This window comes from Podarcis bocagei, assembly GCF_964188305.1.
Source record: "Podarcis bocagei genome assembly, chromosome: 2".
NCBI lineage: Eukaryota > Metazoa > Chordata > Lepidosauria > Squamata > Lacertidae > Podarcis > Podarcis bocagei.
In genome coordinates this window covers 63,061,822-63,078,213 of record NC_138126.1, presented here as the reverse complement: position 1 = coordinate 63,078,213, position 16,392 = coordinate 63,061,822, and the positions used below count along the sequence as shown (strand labels likewise).

General features: G+C 45.3%; 2 protein-coding genes across 2 annotated transcripts in view; both read right to left on the bottom strand.

Annotated features, from left to right (window-relative positions):
• Positions 1–145: 145 nt before the first annotated feature.
• MXD3 (MAX dimerization protein 3) lies at positions 146–5,991 on the bottom strand. Its single transcript, XM_081185295.1, has 6 exons — positions 5,652–5,991; positions 5,329–5,428; positions 3,816–3,845; positions 2,094–2,208; positions 1,420–1,588; positions 146–963 (listed from the first exon to the last, which is right to left on the bottom strand). Exons 1-6 carry the CDS (start codon positions 5,719–5,721, stop codon positions 845–847), a joined length of 603 nt encoding a protein of 200 aa, XP_081041421.1. The 5' UTR covers positions 5,722–5,991; the 3' UTR covers positions 146–844.
• A 2,704-nt stretch (positions 5,992–8,695) lies between these two features.
• The window catches only part of ZFYVE28 (zinc finger FYVE-type containing 28), a 28,318-nt gene continuing 20,621 nt past the window's right edge, over positions 8,696–16,392 (bottom strand). Inside the window, exons 7-13 of the mRNA XM_081184955.1 lie at positions 15,773–15,874; positions 14,984–15,133; positions 13,569–13,705; positions 12,037–12,150; positions 10,749–10,835; positions 10,156–10,268; positions 8,696–9,615 (exon numbers count right to left, since the gene is read on the bottom strand). Coding sequence (XP_081041081.1) covers positions 9,490–9,615; positions 10,156–10,268; positions 10,749–10,835; positions 12,037–12,150; positions 13,569–13,705; positions 14,984–15,133; positions 15,773–15,874 — 829 coding nt within the window. The 3' untranslated portion in view covers positions 8,696–9,489. The remainder of the gene's footprint in view (positions 9,616–10,155; positions 10,269–10,748; positions 10,836–12,036; positions 12,151–13,568; positions 13,706–14,983; positions 15,134–15,772; positions 15,875–16,392) is intronic.

The following is a 16,392-nucleotide window of genomic DNA, read 5'->3' as shown; positions in this document are numbered from 1 at the left end:
GTCTTCCTGTTTACATTTACCTTCTATGCAACTTGGAGGTCTCTGTATATTAAGATGTGGGTGTGGGTGGCTGCTGGTTAGCAAGTATGCTATAAACAGCCTCACCCATGTTTTGCATTCTTAGGAGAAAACCAGATGAATAGGATGCAAGAAATTAAAAACCTTTACTAGAATACTGCTGAGTACATAAGCGGATGGGTCACAAAACGGAAGCAATGTTTGTTTCGGGGGAAATCAGATACTTCAATTGGGTGGAATGTGCCATGGAATGAGAGCCCACTAGGCATTGTCCTAGCTGTTCCCAGCTCCCCTTGACGCAACCCATTCCATGTTGAGGAATTGGAGATAAGAGCAACCGGGTTTTGCTAGCTTGTTCATCCTGCATTCCTGGAACTAAGTGCATCTCTGCTATAAAGTTGGAATGATTCAGTATGTCATGGTCTACTGTTGCCCTTGTTGAGACTTGCTTCCAGTCCTTAACAGGCCAAGCCTACCTCCTCTTTCTGACTGGAAGAGACACACAAGCTTTCACAGCGGGTGGGGCACAGAAAACCATATAGCTACCCCATGCACAGTGTAATCTGTCTGGTACACATTAAGTGCTGTGGGGATCTCACCCTTCTTTCAGCCCTGCCCCATAATTGAGTAATCCAAGTCTTTTATCCAAGTCTCTAGAAAATGTTCCGGCTTAGTCTAGCAGAAAGGTAGAGGTACAACGTGGGTAGCACTGTCCTTTGCACCATGCAGAGTTTTGTCCAGAGCCAAATTCCATTCATGAAATCCTGGCTTTGCTGCTGGAAATCCATCTGGGTGAGAGCTGCCCTTATAACTAGGCTTCTGTCCATCATAACCAAAAGTTGCTGGCACTGGAATAACTGTGTTCCTGCCCAGTGCTGAAGGCAGCCACAACATCCTCTTCAACGCTGCTGAATGCCAGACCTTCCACGTCCACTTCTGCATCTTCTGTAGCAGAAAAAAAAATACATCAGAGTTCTTTACCCATACAGGATCTAGTATATTTTACAGACACTCCAGAAGGTCACTAGAGGCACAGGAACTGGGACACCTCCAGATGCTGCTGAACTGCAACTCCTGTCATCCTTGGTCATCCTTGCAGAGGGCTGATAGGAGTTGTAGTCTGACAACATTTGGAGCTGTCACAGGTTCCCCACCCCTGCCTTCCACAACCTGGTACTCTCCATGTTTTGGACTATAGCTCCCATCAACCTGAGCCAGCACAGTTGTGCTGGCTGAGACTGATGGGACTTAATAGTCCAAAATGTCTGGAAGGCACCAGGTTGAGGAAGGCTGTAGTAGGAAATGTCCAGTGTACCCTGCTCTTACACTTATGCCTTCAATAGAACGCATCCAGCTATGGGGACCGCAGCACAGCCCATCCGATTGTATGGCAACACCCACCTGAATCGGAGCGTTCGGAGGAGAACCGAGAAGAGTCCAGGCTATCAGTTCGCAGCCTCTCCACGCTGGAATGAGCCAGCAACTCTTCCAGCCGCTGGTGCAGGTTCTGCTGCTCACAGCGTAGCCTCTCCTTCAGTTGCTGTGCTCTCTGCTCCTGCTCTTCCAGCTTCTGGAAGGGGAAAAGGGGTCAAGGACAATATCCAATAACTATAGCAAATGCTTTGGCTCCTTCCGGGTTTACCAGCTTTTGTGAGTTTTTGGGAAGCAACACTGCACTTCCATCACAGCTGTCCAGGAGGACTTTTATGTCTGGCTTATAAATTCCCTGGAAACATTTGGGTGGCCACAGCTGCTGGCAAGATGAGAGATCACAGGGGTATGATCCAGCAGGGCCAAATGAAGCACCCAATGTGAATTAGTTCATATGCGGTAAAATAAAAAGGTATACCCCTTAGCAACGCAACACACTGCTAAAATAAGAGGTTTAGTTACACTCATGTGATTTTTCACCCGTCTGGAGGTTGGAAGCTGTTCGATCCATTTCCAGCCCTACTCAGTAAATCTGTTGGATCCTGCTCATAACACCGTCTGTCTCATGTGTTCCAAGTTTAAAGTACAAGGCTGGCAAGGCAACCTTGAAAGACAGCCAGTAAGCAGGGAAGTGTGTCGCTTACCTTAATATGCAGCCTGGCTCTGTGCAAAAGACTAAGGGTTGTATAACGAGAGCACTCCGTGTTCATGGGGACCTGTTGCTTTAGCTGATCCAAACAATGACGCAGCTGAGCCCTCCTGCCAGAGAAAAAGATATCACAATGTGGGTTCGATGCATGAGATGGCACGGGAGCTCGCCATGTCTCTGGGTAAGGCCTTGAGGCAACTTCCAGGCCCTTACAAAATTGGAAAATGTGTGCCTAAGTCTCCTCTAGCTAGAGAGCTATAGTCATCCATGTAGTCCAGGTCTCAGACTTCATTGTAATTAATTAACTTTATGTACAGAGGGGGGAACGGAACCAGATCTCATCATCTGCTGCAACTCTTACATGCCTGTGTTCCTGAATCCAAGCAAGCTGATATGGGTAGATGGATAAAGGTAGCAGATAAATACAAATTGGGATGGTTATAATAAGTAGCTTGAGCAGAATTACAGACACCCAGACCCAACCAACATGGCTTTCTTCCTATCTCTCATTGTACAGAAATCGTGGTAGAGTGATCCATGGCTACTGCACGCAGGATCTTAACAGTTGGAAAGCCCTACCATAAGAACACAGAACTAAAAACTGGCCCAAACGAGTTGTATCAGAAGATCCATAACACAATCTTCGTCTAGTTATCAGAAGTGTGTGTGTGTGTTTGCGTGTATATAAGATCAAAGTGATTTGTGTGTAGAGGCAGTTAACTCCTTCAGATGTCTTTTAACTTCTTTTAAAAAACACAGGAGTTCCAATCATGGCTTTCCTGACATCTCATCTATTTACTGTAGGTATTGAGTTTTATGGTCTAAGTTGAACATCTTGTGATCCTCTACCCCAATGGAAACCACATGTGAGCATTTTAAATTAAACCAGGAACTCAAAAAAGGCATTTTGGCAAGATATGATATACAGGGATTGACAATTATGCAAGGTTAATCAGGAGTGACAAATTTATCACTTGGCACCTTCATTGCAGGAGGTGCCAGGATTTCAATGCTGGAGAGTCAAGACCAGGGGTCAGCAAACTTTTTCAGCAGGGGGCCGATCCAATGTCCCTCAAACCTTGTTGGGGGCCGGACTTTTTTTTTAAAAAATGAACAAATTCTTATGCCCCACAAATAACCTAGAGATGCATTTTAAATAAAAGCACACATTCTACTCTTGTAAAAACACACTGATTCCCGTACTCTCTGCGGACCAGATTTAGAAGGTGATTGGGCTAGATCCAGCCCCCGGGCCTTAGTTTGCCTACTCATGGTCAAGACACTTTATTTACTTAGCTGTGGTAAGTACATGTTAACTTTATCACCATTTGATTGGAAAGTATGTATAGTCCTCCAAATATTTCACATACTTCTTCACTTACATCTCCCTCCATGGACATTCTCCTATGTGCATCTCCATTTAAAAATAAAATCCTATTGAAAACTAGTGGTCAACAGCGTGCTAACTCCTTATACAAAAATTCGGTGTACATCTAAGTTTGGCAAGGTAGAAGTGGCCTGGGGCAGCCTTCTTACTCAGCTGTAAAATGCTTTTGCTACTTCATGAATTCCATCTCTCTACTTAGACAGGAAGTGCTCTTATAAAGAGGAGCTGGTATGTTCAGTGCTGTCAACTCCCACTTCTTACTGAACATGATAAATGAGAAATTACCCCTCTTCTCCCTGCAACCCCAGCCCTTCCTATATCAAAATTTACCTGTGCTTCTCCAGCTCATTGTGCACAGTTCTGAAACGAAAGAAGAATAGGAAATAAGATTAATGGATCACATTTAGATTTGTAGAAAAATGATAACTGGTTTTGTTCACATTGTCCACCGAGACAGAAAGTTCTCATTCAATCCCAGTAAAATCCTACCTTCCCAAAGCTCAATGTCTACTCTCCACATAGTGAATATGCAGGACAGGAGAGGAAGAAGATCCATTTCATTCTCTAAAGTAGTTTATGAAGAAGCCCAGTAACTGGCACTGGACTGGACCGGTCAAGGTCATGTTTGCTACATCATCAGAAACCCACACATCCAAGGGCCCAGGAAACATGTAATAAATAGCACAAATCCCTAAGTCTGGGGTGGCAGGTACAAGCTTGAGGTAATGTAAAACTAAATGCCTATTTGAGAAGAGTCAGATTTCACAGAGAAAATGACAAGTGCAACAGCACACTGCAAGAGGTGGGTGTAACTATTTCTGCAGTAAGAAAGCCAAGAGGTGGTACATAGCTCAGGGATGGAGCATATGGTTTGCATGTAGAAGGTTCCAGTTTCAATCCTTAACATCTCTAGGTAGGGCTACAAAAGACCACTGCCAGCCAGTATAGACCAGGCAGGCAATGTTGTGCTCTCAAAATGTTGTTGGATGGCAACATAGCTGCATGGCTAATTTGCAAGGATGATGGGAGATGCAGTCCGACATCACATTGGCTACGCCTGGCATATAGACAGCAATAGAGCTAGGTGGACTAATGCTCTGACTCAGGATAAGGCCGTTTCCTATGTTCTCATGCTTGTGGTTGCGTGACAGTGGCACAACTGGTTTTAAAGAACCAGATGTCAGGAATAGTCATAACTGCTAACCTCTATGCCAGGAATGCAGCTCCTCGGAGCTTGCACAATGTCACAGGAAATATGCAACCATCAATTAAAGCATTTTGTTTCCTGCAATTAGGACTTCTGTCTCCTATTGGATAGTAATGCAGTAGAGTATAGGAACCTCGGGGTCCATGTATTGAAATGTGAGCCTTGCTCTAGTGGAAAATGTAAAAGTAAAACAAAATACCCAGTCCAATTCCTGAGCAAGGTAAAACCAATGAAAGAGGAGGTTTTGATTTTCTTAAACCACAAAGCCAAAAACTGATGTCCAGGAGAGAGAAACAACTCCGCTGGTGGCTAGGGCTTGTATCCAACTAATTTAATTCAGAGTAGACACACTGAAATTCATGGATCAGTATTAATCAAACCCAGTAACTTCAGGTCTACTGTCCATACAACTAATGCTGCATTCAAAACTCGTTGCCTCATGTCATATACAAGCATTTTGTTTCTGGTGGCGACCCCATCACTTTGAAGAAGCGCTTTGCCAGCCTCGCTGAGATTTCACACCCCCATCTTCTTTATTTTTATTTCGCTATATAGACTTCTGTTTTCAGTTAGTCCATCACCAGATGTTCCACTGCAGTTCCAATGGCAATAGTAGAACAAAACCCGGACTCTTACCTGAGGTTTTGCAGGGCATTCCGAGGCTTGGACCTCTTCCGGGGCTGCAACGAGTCTTTCCCGGAGTAAGGGGACAGCGAAGCGTAGCCATGTTCGGCTTCTGCGAGACAAAATCCGAGGCTCGGAACGATTTCCCCTCCGCACCATTTAATAACCCCCAGCCCACTTCTTTTCTAAGGAAGAAACCCACCACCCCATTCCTCCGCCCCACTCCCACGGAGGACAGCCGGTCCTGCCTGCCTCCGATCGAGGAGCCACAGTATGGCCCTCATACCCCGCATAGCCAAGCCACCGCCCCCGACCCTGAGATAGGCAGGTGGTACCTCTCTCCCTGCGCTCCAGGTACTCCGCCGCTTGCAGCAGCACCTGAATGTTGCTGGCCATAAGCTCCATGACAACAGACTCGGACCGAGCGAAGACTTTGTTACACCGTAACCGACCCACTGCCTTCGGCTCCGGCTCCGCCCCTTCGAACGCTCCGAGGTTCTAACCCCGCCTCTTCGAACCCTGGCGGCAGCCGCGGCAGGCCTCGGAACCGGCTCCAGTTTTGGCGCGGGCCACAAGCTTCGCTCCAGGAGCCGAGAGCTGCTTTTTGAACTGCCCGGAACTCCCAAGACCCGTGACCCTCTGAAGCTCCGCGAGCCCACCCAGCTGACTTGTTTTGAATCTCACCCTGCGGCGGACGTGGCCTGGGAAACTAGCGCTCTCATTGGCTGAAAGGCTTCACCAGGCGTGGCTACGTCACTGCAGTTTCAAAACAAATTCGGGCGGGAAAAGGACGGGGCTTCAAATTTGAATTGGAGGCGGAGCCATCGCTCTCCAGCGGGAGTACAGTATATTGACGTGAGGGATTTTTTAAAATAAGGCTTCTAGGAGGAGGTCAGGCTTCTAACACCTCAGAATTCAGAGTAGTTCCTTCGTTCGACAATTTAGACTAGAACCCCTCGGTTCATGTGTCGCTCAGTAGTAGAGGAGGTGCTTTGCATGCAGAAGGTCTCAGGTGCAATCTCCAGGTAGGAGTAGCAAAGACTCCTTGTTGCAGAGAGTAGCTCATAGCTGTCAACTTTCAGATTTGAAAATAAGGGATCAGCAGCCTCGAAAATAAGGCATCAGCAGCATAACTGTCAACTTTCGGATTTGAAAATAAGGGATCAGCAGCCTCACCTGTCCCAGAGACAGTCTATGGGATATCTAACAATCTGGGATAGCAGCGGGAAACGGCGCTGAAATAAGGGAATTTCCCTCAAAAAAAAAGGGAAGGTTGACAGCTATGGAGTAGCTGCCAGTCAGTGGGCAACACTGAGGCAGATGGTCCATCCAGTGCCCTACCTTGGGGCAGCTTCCTATATGTATGGATGGGAAAGGTGCAAGAGAATTTAAGGCCTCCTCTTGTCACCACAACTCATGTGGTTGGGGAGGGTAAGAAGAGTGGTCTGTGAGAGAAGTAACCTGGGCTCACTATTATAGTGCAACAAGATAATTTCTCATAGGGAAAACAAAGTTTACCTGTCACATACTGCTGTTATTTAATACAATAGTTTACATGAACATGCATAATTTAAAGTAAGTGTGTGTGTGTGTTTAACTTGCATATCCTGACTGATTTCCAGTCACATAAGGTAGTCATATTTTCCTTATAGAGTTGGGCTTGTGAATGTATACGCTTCACCACATCCACACGGTTATAATTTTGACAAACACGGTGGGGAAGCTCCTCAAACAGACGTCTACTGTGTCTCATCTGCAGTTTATATGGAAACATTCGGGTTTGGGTTAGGTGTGACCGACAGGGCCATTTACCCAAGGAAATCCAAACCTACCATGGTGTCAAACAAGGCTGTGTCCTTGCGCCTACTTTATTCAACTTCTATATTAACTCCTTAATAGGAAACATGGAGAAAGAAAATGCCCACCCCCCTAAATTGACTACTACACTCCTCCCAGTTCTCTTATATGCGGATGATGCAGTTCTAATTTCCTTCTCCTGTGTAGACCTAAGAAAACTTCTAAGATCTCTCACTGTTTATTGTAATGCCTAACAATTAACAATAGCAAATCCAAAGTTATGGTGTTCTCTAAAAACAGAATGAGACACAAATGGAGAATTGACAATCGACCTATTGAACAGGTATCATCTTTTAAATACCTGGGTATAACCTTCCAGGAAAAGGGCTCGTGGCATTATCAGGTTAATAATACTATTGCAAATGCCCAAAGATCTACCAAAGCTATTTTAAGGTTTTTCTATGGAAAAGGGGGCCTCCCAGGGCTTTGCTGCAAAAATATTAACACAACTGACATGGTGGGGTTGATTCATGGGTAGCTGCAGGGAAACATTGCAGTAATGGAAAAGGAGAAATGGAAACACAATTATATCCTCTGCTATTTTGCAGAGTAAAACAGAAGGCCTGTAATCCTATTGGTGCCGGCTGCAAGTAAGCCCTGCCAAGTTCAAAAGGGCTTTTTCCTAGGCAGGGGTGTACAGAACTGTAGGCCTATCATATACCTTAAGTTATGCCAAGGCCTAATCCCCTGCTGCCCTCACCCTCACTGATGGAAACTGTTGTCAGCCCTGTTCCTACACTACCTCCTAAAGCAAATGTGAGAGGAAGCTGACAATTGCATTATAATGAAAATTCATAATAAATCTTACTAGTGGAGCTGGCTATGCTTTTAGAATAGTCACCACTCCAAATGCAGCTGGGGAGATGGTCATATGAAGGACAGAGGGAAGTTCTGCACTGGGTTTCTGGGATGAAAATCAAGGGGTTTGGTAGAGGCGGAATTACAGCCAAAGTGCTGGCAGCATTAATTGCTGAAGGTGGACACCCATGTGAAAGGCTGAATGAACAAATTAATCCCTGTAAACGCTTTCAATGTAACCTACCATTCCATTTACAGCGACACCTCTGGATGCGAACGGGGTCCGTTCCAAGCCCCATTCGCATCCTGAAGCAAATGCAACCTGCATCTGCGCATGCGTGTGAAGTCATTTTGAGCGTCTGCACATGCAGCAAAACCTGGAAGTAACGTGTTCTGTTACTTCCGGGTCCCCGTGGAGCGTAACCTGAAAATGCTCAACCTGAAGCATATTTAACCCGATGTATGACTGTATATCAAAGAGGTTATCTGATGCTGAAAGGCAGGTGATGTAGCTCATCAAACCTGCACAGAGAGGAGTGGGGATGGCTGGAGTGTGAGCTGAAGGAGGGGGGGGGACTCCACACACACACACACACACACACACACACACACACACACACACACACACACACACACACAGCAGGAAGGTTTAGAGTTTGTATTTGCATTTTCCTGGGGAAAGAAGTGTAGCAGCAGATTCTGCCTCTCAGTATCCAACAGTTAATTCAGCAAAAGTGTTTATTTTTTAGCCCAGAGAAGACAAATTGGCAACAGTAACAGATAGCATTTATTCAAGTATTCAGGAGAAGAACCAGCTCTGCCTGGTTTCAAAAAAGAGCTATAAATCTCCTGGAGAAGCTTCAAAAGCGTCTTCCACACAACAGTGTGGCAGGAGAGTTTTACAAGAAAATACATTGCATATGAAGACTGTTGAAGCCCTTAGCTGTATCAGAAGCTGGTGGGCAAAACGTCATGGCTATCCTCCACAAGGTTGCTGCTGAACTAGAGATCCTGCCTTTCAGTTCCAGTGAAAGGCTCCATAAAGCCCTTATTGCACATACACCCAAATCTTGTAATGCAACCTCAGAGATTTGTCAAAAATAAATCCACAGGACTGATGACTATCATGGGGCTCTCCCAAAAGCCAGGCAACCAGCACCAGGCAATCCCTCCATGGGCTACAATTTACTCTAAGGAAAGATTAATGGGGGGAAAGATGCTTTTACTGTCATTTACAAGAGCTTGCCGAAACATCTTCTGCAGCAAGCTCTAGCTCCAGCCCAAGGAATCCCACTGGGAGTTATTTATATTAAACAGCAAAGATTCAATCCCCAGCTATTAAAGCCTGGCGTTCCCATCTCTTGCCCCGACCATCAAGGCCTTTGGAAAGTTCCCAGGAGCATCCTAATAAGACAAGTGTGGTTGTGCCCACAGTCCTTTGCTGACAGTACAGGCTGTTGCCAATTCCAAAGTCTTTGGTGTCTCCACAGGCACAGAAGGTGTTTGAGGCAGCTCCAATCAACTGGTATTTTTGCTAGTGGAAGGCAAGTGGGTGGTGTAGCAGTGCGTACAAATGCGGACTGGCTTCAGCTGCTTGAAGTGGGGCAGAGGTGCCAAGTGTGACGAGCAGCGAGAGCAGAAGATCTGGGGAGGAAATAAGATTGTGCGTCAAATAGAGCCGAGGGCCATGTGGTACTGCAAGCCCCACTTCACATGGAAGAGATGTGGTTGCTCTAATCCTTTGGCCAAGAAACAATAAAAAACATGATTGACCTAATAGAGGTCCCAACAGGGCCTTGGATTGCAGGCTTGTTCAATTATTGCAACCTCTCCCCATTCCTCCCATCTGGAGAGGCCATCCTTTCAGGCACAACCTTTACTCACAATATTTTTTTAAAGGCATCTTTCCAGGGGAGAATGTAAGCCAGTCTTGCCCAACCAGGGACCCCCTATATGCTTTGAACTACAACTTCCCTCATTCCTGACTACTGGGCCATGCTGGCTGGGGCTTATGGGGTTGCAGCCCAAAAGATATGGAGGACACCAAGCCCAAGCCCTGGCCCACGACAAGATACGCTATAGTTAAAGTGTTCACAGGCATGGTCTGCCTGGTGCTTTTGCAGCTGCTGCTGCTTCCACTAGAATGAAAGTCCCAGGAGGTCCTTATTTAGCCCCATCGCCTACCTTGCCACAACTTCGGCAGTGGTGCCGTCGGCGAAGAAAGGTGAAAGGCACACGGCAAGCCATGCAGTGGCTGCAAGTGCTGTCTGGCACCCAGTCTGGTGGTGCTAAGGCATCTGGAAAAGAAAAGAAGGGGAGTTGGGGACATGGCCACATGTCTTCTAAAGTCTGTCAGAGCCATAAAACTTCCCCCAGCTAAAATGTGTTAAGAGAACTCCAATTCCAGAGAGAGATATGTTTATTCAGTGACAAAGCAGAAAGTAGTTCACAAGGAGTCACGAGTTATCTCCCCAGGCACAAAGCCTCAGGAAAAGCTATGGGGCTCTAGAGTGGGGCACGGTGTGGACAACACAGCCCCTAAAATGTAAGGCAAGAGGGGGACTGCGCAGGATCTTTTGCTTACTGCAAATCAAAGAGCAAAATTCCTTTTGTCAGCAAGGCCAGCCCAGGGTCCCTGCCTGTGCATAATAAATCCTTGAACATGGGATAAACCTTTCTTGAAGGCTTGGCAGAGTGAGAGAGAGAAGCTCAGACCAAATTCCCCAGGACAATAGAGATGCTCAGGAAGAGGCCTGTTTCACATTCTGGGCTCTCACCTTCTCTCCCAGTGCCTCCCCGGCTTCTGGAGCAGAGAGCACAGTCTGCCAGCTGAGAAGCTGTTGGTAGCACATGGACCTCCACCTCTGAAAAGGAAAAAAGAAAAGCTATAAGCATGCAAGTTGCTACTGCTCCAGGGAAAAGGCATATGTGCTAGGGCAAAGATACAACTGGCATAGACACCTCAGCTGTATGTTCCCATAAATGTTCCATTCATTATCCTTAAAAAAGGGGTCCAACTACATGTTACGAGGGAGACACATAATCAGACATACCCAACTTTGTTTTAAAGTGGGGAGGGAGAAAGAGGGATGATGATGCCTAAGCACCAGTCACAATGTGGTGCTTGGAGTGTGTGTTTTCTATGCTTATATGAAGAACTAAAAAGTACTCCATGTTCTTCACCTCGATTTGCACCCCCATGCTCACTGGTCTAATGCACAACTGAAAGACGAAGGGGCAGGAACCTGGATTGAGCAAAGTCACACTGCAATTAGCAGCAATCCTTTGAGGAAAGAGAATGTTTTATTGGGCTTAGAGCAAGGGTGTCATTAACAAACTCAGTTCCAGAGACACAGTACCAACATGTAGCTAAAGGAGCCCTGCTCTCATTCTGAGGTCCATTAGCCAACAGAAGTAATTAGCACAAGATAAAATATTCTTTTCAGTTGTGGTGCCGAAAATGAAATTACTTCTCAACAGACATTCATTTGGTTGCCTCTTTGCCCCCAAACCCTTAAGAGTGTTCTATTGATTATGGTAGGCTTTCCCCCCAGTGCAGCCTCTGATGAAGTTTTTTCTTTGTGGTTGCTGATACGGTTTCCACTACACAGTTTTTGCTGCTGTTATTATTTTGCTTTTATTTTGTTTGTGAATTCTGTGATTATTATTTTTTGTAAGCCACCTCAAGTCTGATTTTAGGAGAGAGAGATAAGATATGTATGTTGAGATAAATAAATAGAAAATAATGAAACAGCCCCAGAGTCCTTGAAATTTAAGTAGGATTGATTTAAGTATTACAAACAGCCAGCCCCAATCTGGTGCCTGCTGGTCCAATAAGTTTTGGAATACAATTCCCATCTGTGACCGTTAGTCATACTAATTTGGAAGACCTTAGGTTGGGGAAGGCTGCATGACAGTATAAATGACTCAGTATGTGTCACTAACATGACTGCCCAGCACTTTTAGTGGAGCAGCATTACATGTCCATGCCATACCTAGCTTCTGCACATGCAAACACTAAGGAAATGCTATGAAACCATGCACGAGTCAAGGAGTGTCACTCACGGCCAGTGTCTGTCACCTCCTGTTCCTCTGCCCGGGATGTCACAATTTTAAATACAGTCTTCAGGATGGCACGCAGATCACTTGCAAAATTGGTTTGGAGCTGGTCTGCCACTCCTACCCAAACACAACACAGCAATTTGAGTAATATCCATTGCACAATGACACAAGGGCAAGAGATAAACATGTAGATTTTAGCCAACTAACACAAAAGTCCTTCCTTAGAGGGAAACAGTAGTCAACAAGCTTCTAACCAAGCAATTCTTTCCATCTCAATTCTGAACCAACGGGATACTATTTTTTCACTACTCTCTCCTGCCGAAGAGACTAATTCTCAATTTAGGTGCTAAACCTTCAGGATTAAGGCTAGGCAAGAGAGTTCATGCAGTATCTGAGCTGAACCAAAACTTACAGTTCAAAATCCTTAGGCAACATGGGGGCAATACTTGCCTGCTTTACAGGCAAGTTCTTGGGCTTCTTAGCTAATGTGTGTGAAGCACCTTCAGCTGAGTCATGCAAAATTTAAGTACTTGCCCCAATGAATATATATTTTATTAAAATGGATGCTATTCCCTAATCATGTAATACAATAGCTGCCATCTTCTGAGCTATTTTTAATGGCATGTGGAACAACTTGTTCTAACTTGCCATCATATCCAGATCGGGATATTACAGCTTGTAGTCACTGTGATGCTTAACTAAGGAGTCGCCAACCTTTTGTGTGCTAGGCGGTACATTTGGAATTTTGAGAATTCTGCCACGAGCAACGGTCACAAAATGGCTGTTGTGAGCGGAATGGTATGCCGCAAAATAGCTGTCACAGCTAAAAGATAAGGAGAGGCAAAGTGGTGTCGGCAAGCCCCTCCATCAGCCATCCTATCAGTGTCACAGGAGGAAGGCACTTAACAATAGCTACTGCTCGGGCAGAGAAGGTCTTTGCACCTCTCCTCTGTTCAGAACAGATGGGAGTATGGGCCTCCACTGTTGGCTTCCAAGGAAATGTGGGCATGTTAAAGGGGGAGTGTTGAGGAGGAACTGGGCAGGAAAAGCAAACAATCTCTTGTCAGTTGTGGATTTTTGAAGGGATGCTTTACCGAGACATTTTGCATGTAGCATAAGCAATATTGGTGGGGACTTTTATCTCAAGCCCTGCTCCTCCTAAAAGCTTATTTGATTCTAGAAAACCAACTGCTTCCTGCCAAGATCTCTTCCACAACAGGGTAACAAGAAGCTTGTTTGGAGGTATGATCAGGTACGCTGTTCTTCCACTTGGACATATCTGTTCCTTTCCAAAATCTTGACCAGCAGGAATGGTCAGGAATAGTAGGACTACATTCCAAACATAAGGAACACCTGTTCACTTGTCCAGTTTGTCCAAATCAGGGAATCTACAGAGGCTTGTCTGTATATATATATATATATATATAAAACTCCCTTCTGCTGCCAACCATACACCTGCCAGCCAATGCCCCAGTTGCATTATGGGATATTGGCTGATGGAGACCTCCCTTATCCAGCAAAAACAGGGTACTCACCAGAGATGCAGACAAACAGTGTGTGGATCATGTCCTCTGTAGTGGTATAACGGGCTCGCAGTTCTGCCCAACGAGCCGTCTGCGGAGCTTGTGTGGTCACTCCTGCCTTGGTGCTACCAGACCCCTGCCCACGCTGCCTGTTAAGAAGAGAACAAGCAGCATTAGAATGGGTATTACGGGGTTACTCTCTCACCTTCTGCACTCCTGTTCTTTCAAAGTTCTCCCTTCCCCCCCCCTCAAAAAACAACAACCACCCAAAGGCATCATCTTCCCTAAATATATGAATGCCAGGTAAGCAAATGCCAAGGAAAGGATAAGCAATATATACAGTAAATGTTCCCACATGAGCTTTGGGTCAGCTAAGATTTTTGCATCCCTTCTTTACGTTTCCAAGAGACAATAGCCACTGACTCCTCAAACGCTGAAAGAGGTAGTGCTCTGACAGGGTTTGTCAACTACCTTGGTTCTCTCCGAAAACATTTGAAAACCAAGGCGTGGCTTCTGATTGGCTACAGGAGTTCCCTGCACTCTATGGGAAGTTGTGTCGGACGTTCGGCTTCCAAAAAATGTTCTCAAACCGGAACACTTACTTCCAGATTTGAAGCCTTCAGGAGCCAAAACATTCAAATCACAAGGTGTTAGAGAACCAAGGTACGACTGTACTGCCACCTAGCTGCAAAGTTTCGATTACTCCTTTACCTCTCATGTAGTCCACACTCTGCTCAAAACCTACAAGCACTCCTGATTCCTGCAGAAGTACTGATGAAACCTTTCCATGCTCTTGATGCTGTCATGGATAACACTTTTAGTGGCTTCCACATTAAGGATTTACTGTGGAAGAGCCATGCCTTGTTAGCTCACTTTTACAGAGCACCTACATGACACTGTCAACAAAACAAACCCTTCTTATGCTTTCCCTGTTTAGCTTTGTTTCCCCCGAACTTAAAAAAACAAACAAAACAGAAATCCAACTTTATTTTTACTCAACAGAAAAGCTACAAAATTTCCTCAGGTGTATAGTATAGATGGCCTATCGCGCTGCTATTCTGATTTGATTGCTCTAGCCATTTCCTAGATTGTGTTCTAGCATTTCCTTCTCTACGGTATGTCTCTCTCTCTCTCTCTCTCTCTCTCTCTCTCTCTCTCTCTCTCTCTCTCTCTAGGAATCAGCTCAATCACTTTAACCCTCCTCTTTCCAAAAATATTATTGTCATTATATCAGTCTCCCCACACCACACCTAAATTGTGATCCAGGGTGGTGGTGCACAATCATGATCTGGTGCGCAGTAAAGCGGAACACAGCAATTAATCTTTTCCACACGGACAATGGGCCCAATGAAATCAGCATACAATCTCAGATTCCAATATTTTGAGCTGAGGGCGGGTGGGTGAAGAGAAGTGGTTCTTGGTCATACCTTGGGACAGCCGAGACACGTGGTGTCGCAGCACCTCGGAAGTCAGGAGAATCTATATCCTTGAAGGGCTGTGAATCTGTAGTGCTCTCATTCAGTACACGCTTCTCCAACATGTAAAGTTCTTCCTTGGACAACACACGCAGCAAATCCCTATAAGGGAGAAGGCTCATAAAGGAGGCATCTAGGAAAACAAGACACTGAAATTGCCCTAAAGGAACAGACTGGATAACCCAGCTCTCACGCAGTACCCTGGAAGGAAGGTCAGATCTACTCTCGTTATGGTAGGCCTTCAGTGCAATGTGGAAACCAAGCTCACAAAAAGGAGCTCATGCCCGGCACACCATGTGCAAATGCATATAATTTGTACCCCCTGATGAGGAAACCTGCTGCTGCATCTCTCCCCCAGCATGCACACAAACTCTGATCATGTATCCAGAACATCTTGCTTCATCCTCTGTTAACTGCATGTCTGCTTGCAGGAGAAGGACACCAGTAACATTTATGCAATAATTTCCATTTAACTGAGTTGATCAAAGATCAGCAAAGTTATGTGGTAGAATACTTCTTGGATTGCGCAGCTTCAGACTGCAGGGTGGCAGGGATTGCATTTTTCAAATGAGCTATATTAGCCCTTCCCGTGACTGCACTAAAGCACCGCAGTCAGGTGATTTTGCTGAACACGTAGCTTGGGTTCTTAACACAAACCCCTCCACAAAGACCCAGACTCTTCTTAACCTGGTGAAGTTCCAGTTGAGTTCCTGTGCAACAGCTGCTTTTATAGACACTCACCTGATTTTTCTAAGCAATATGTAAAAGGGGCTAAAGACTCTGGATATCTCCTCAGGCCTCCGCTCCAAATTGAGGGGTCCATCTGGGTAGATCAGAAGACCACTGTGTACGGGGCAAAGAAATAAAACAAAACACACAGGGAGGATTGGATTTCCTGATCTACTGCTGCTATGTATGTTTTTCCTAATACATTAATTATTATTGGAGGTGGGGGGTCTTTCCCAAAATGCGAGAACTTTCAAAATAATAATGGGGAAAGATGAATGGGAATTGCTCTTTCCTCATATCGTTTGGGCAGAGAATTCTCAAAATGAAAGCTGGGACACTGCAGTAAACCTTGTCCAGGTTTCCTCTTTTAATTTCTTTTCCAAGATAGCAAAATTTCCCTAACTTTAAATTACTTTTTCGGTTAGTTAGCAGATGTGCATTATTCAGCTCTGATGCCACTGCTCTGCCTATATTTTGTGCCCGCCACTCTCTAAATTCCTACTAGCAGCTATGTTTCCCAAGGAGCTTTCAGTGTGTTACCCACTCAAAAGTAGCACAGCCACTTACTGCTGAGATGGGGAAATAGTGCTGTACTTTGAAGAACCACCATGAGTGGAATTTGACAAGGCAAA

What these genes read in the sequence shown, in the direction of transcription:
- MXD3 (XM_081185295.1), bottom strand. Translation starts at nt 5,721, where the DNA reads ATGGAGCTTATGGCCAGCAACATTCAGGTGCTGCTGCAAGCGGCGGAG. An exon ending in CCTGGAGCGCAGGGAGAGAG is followed by an intron (nt 5,429 to 5,651) that starts GTACCACCTGCC and finishes TTTGTCTCGCAG; the next exon opens with AAGCCGAACATGGCTACGCT. An exon ending in AATGCCCTGCAAAACCTCAG is followed by an intron (nt 3,846 to 5,328) that starts GTAAGAGTCCGG and finishes CTTTCGTTTCAG; the next exon opens with AACTGTGCACAATGAGCTGG.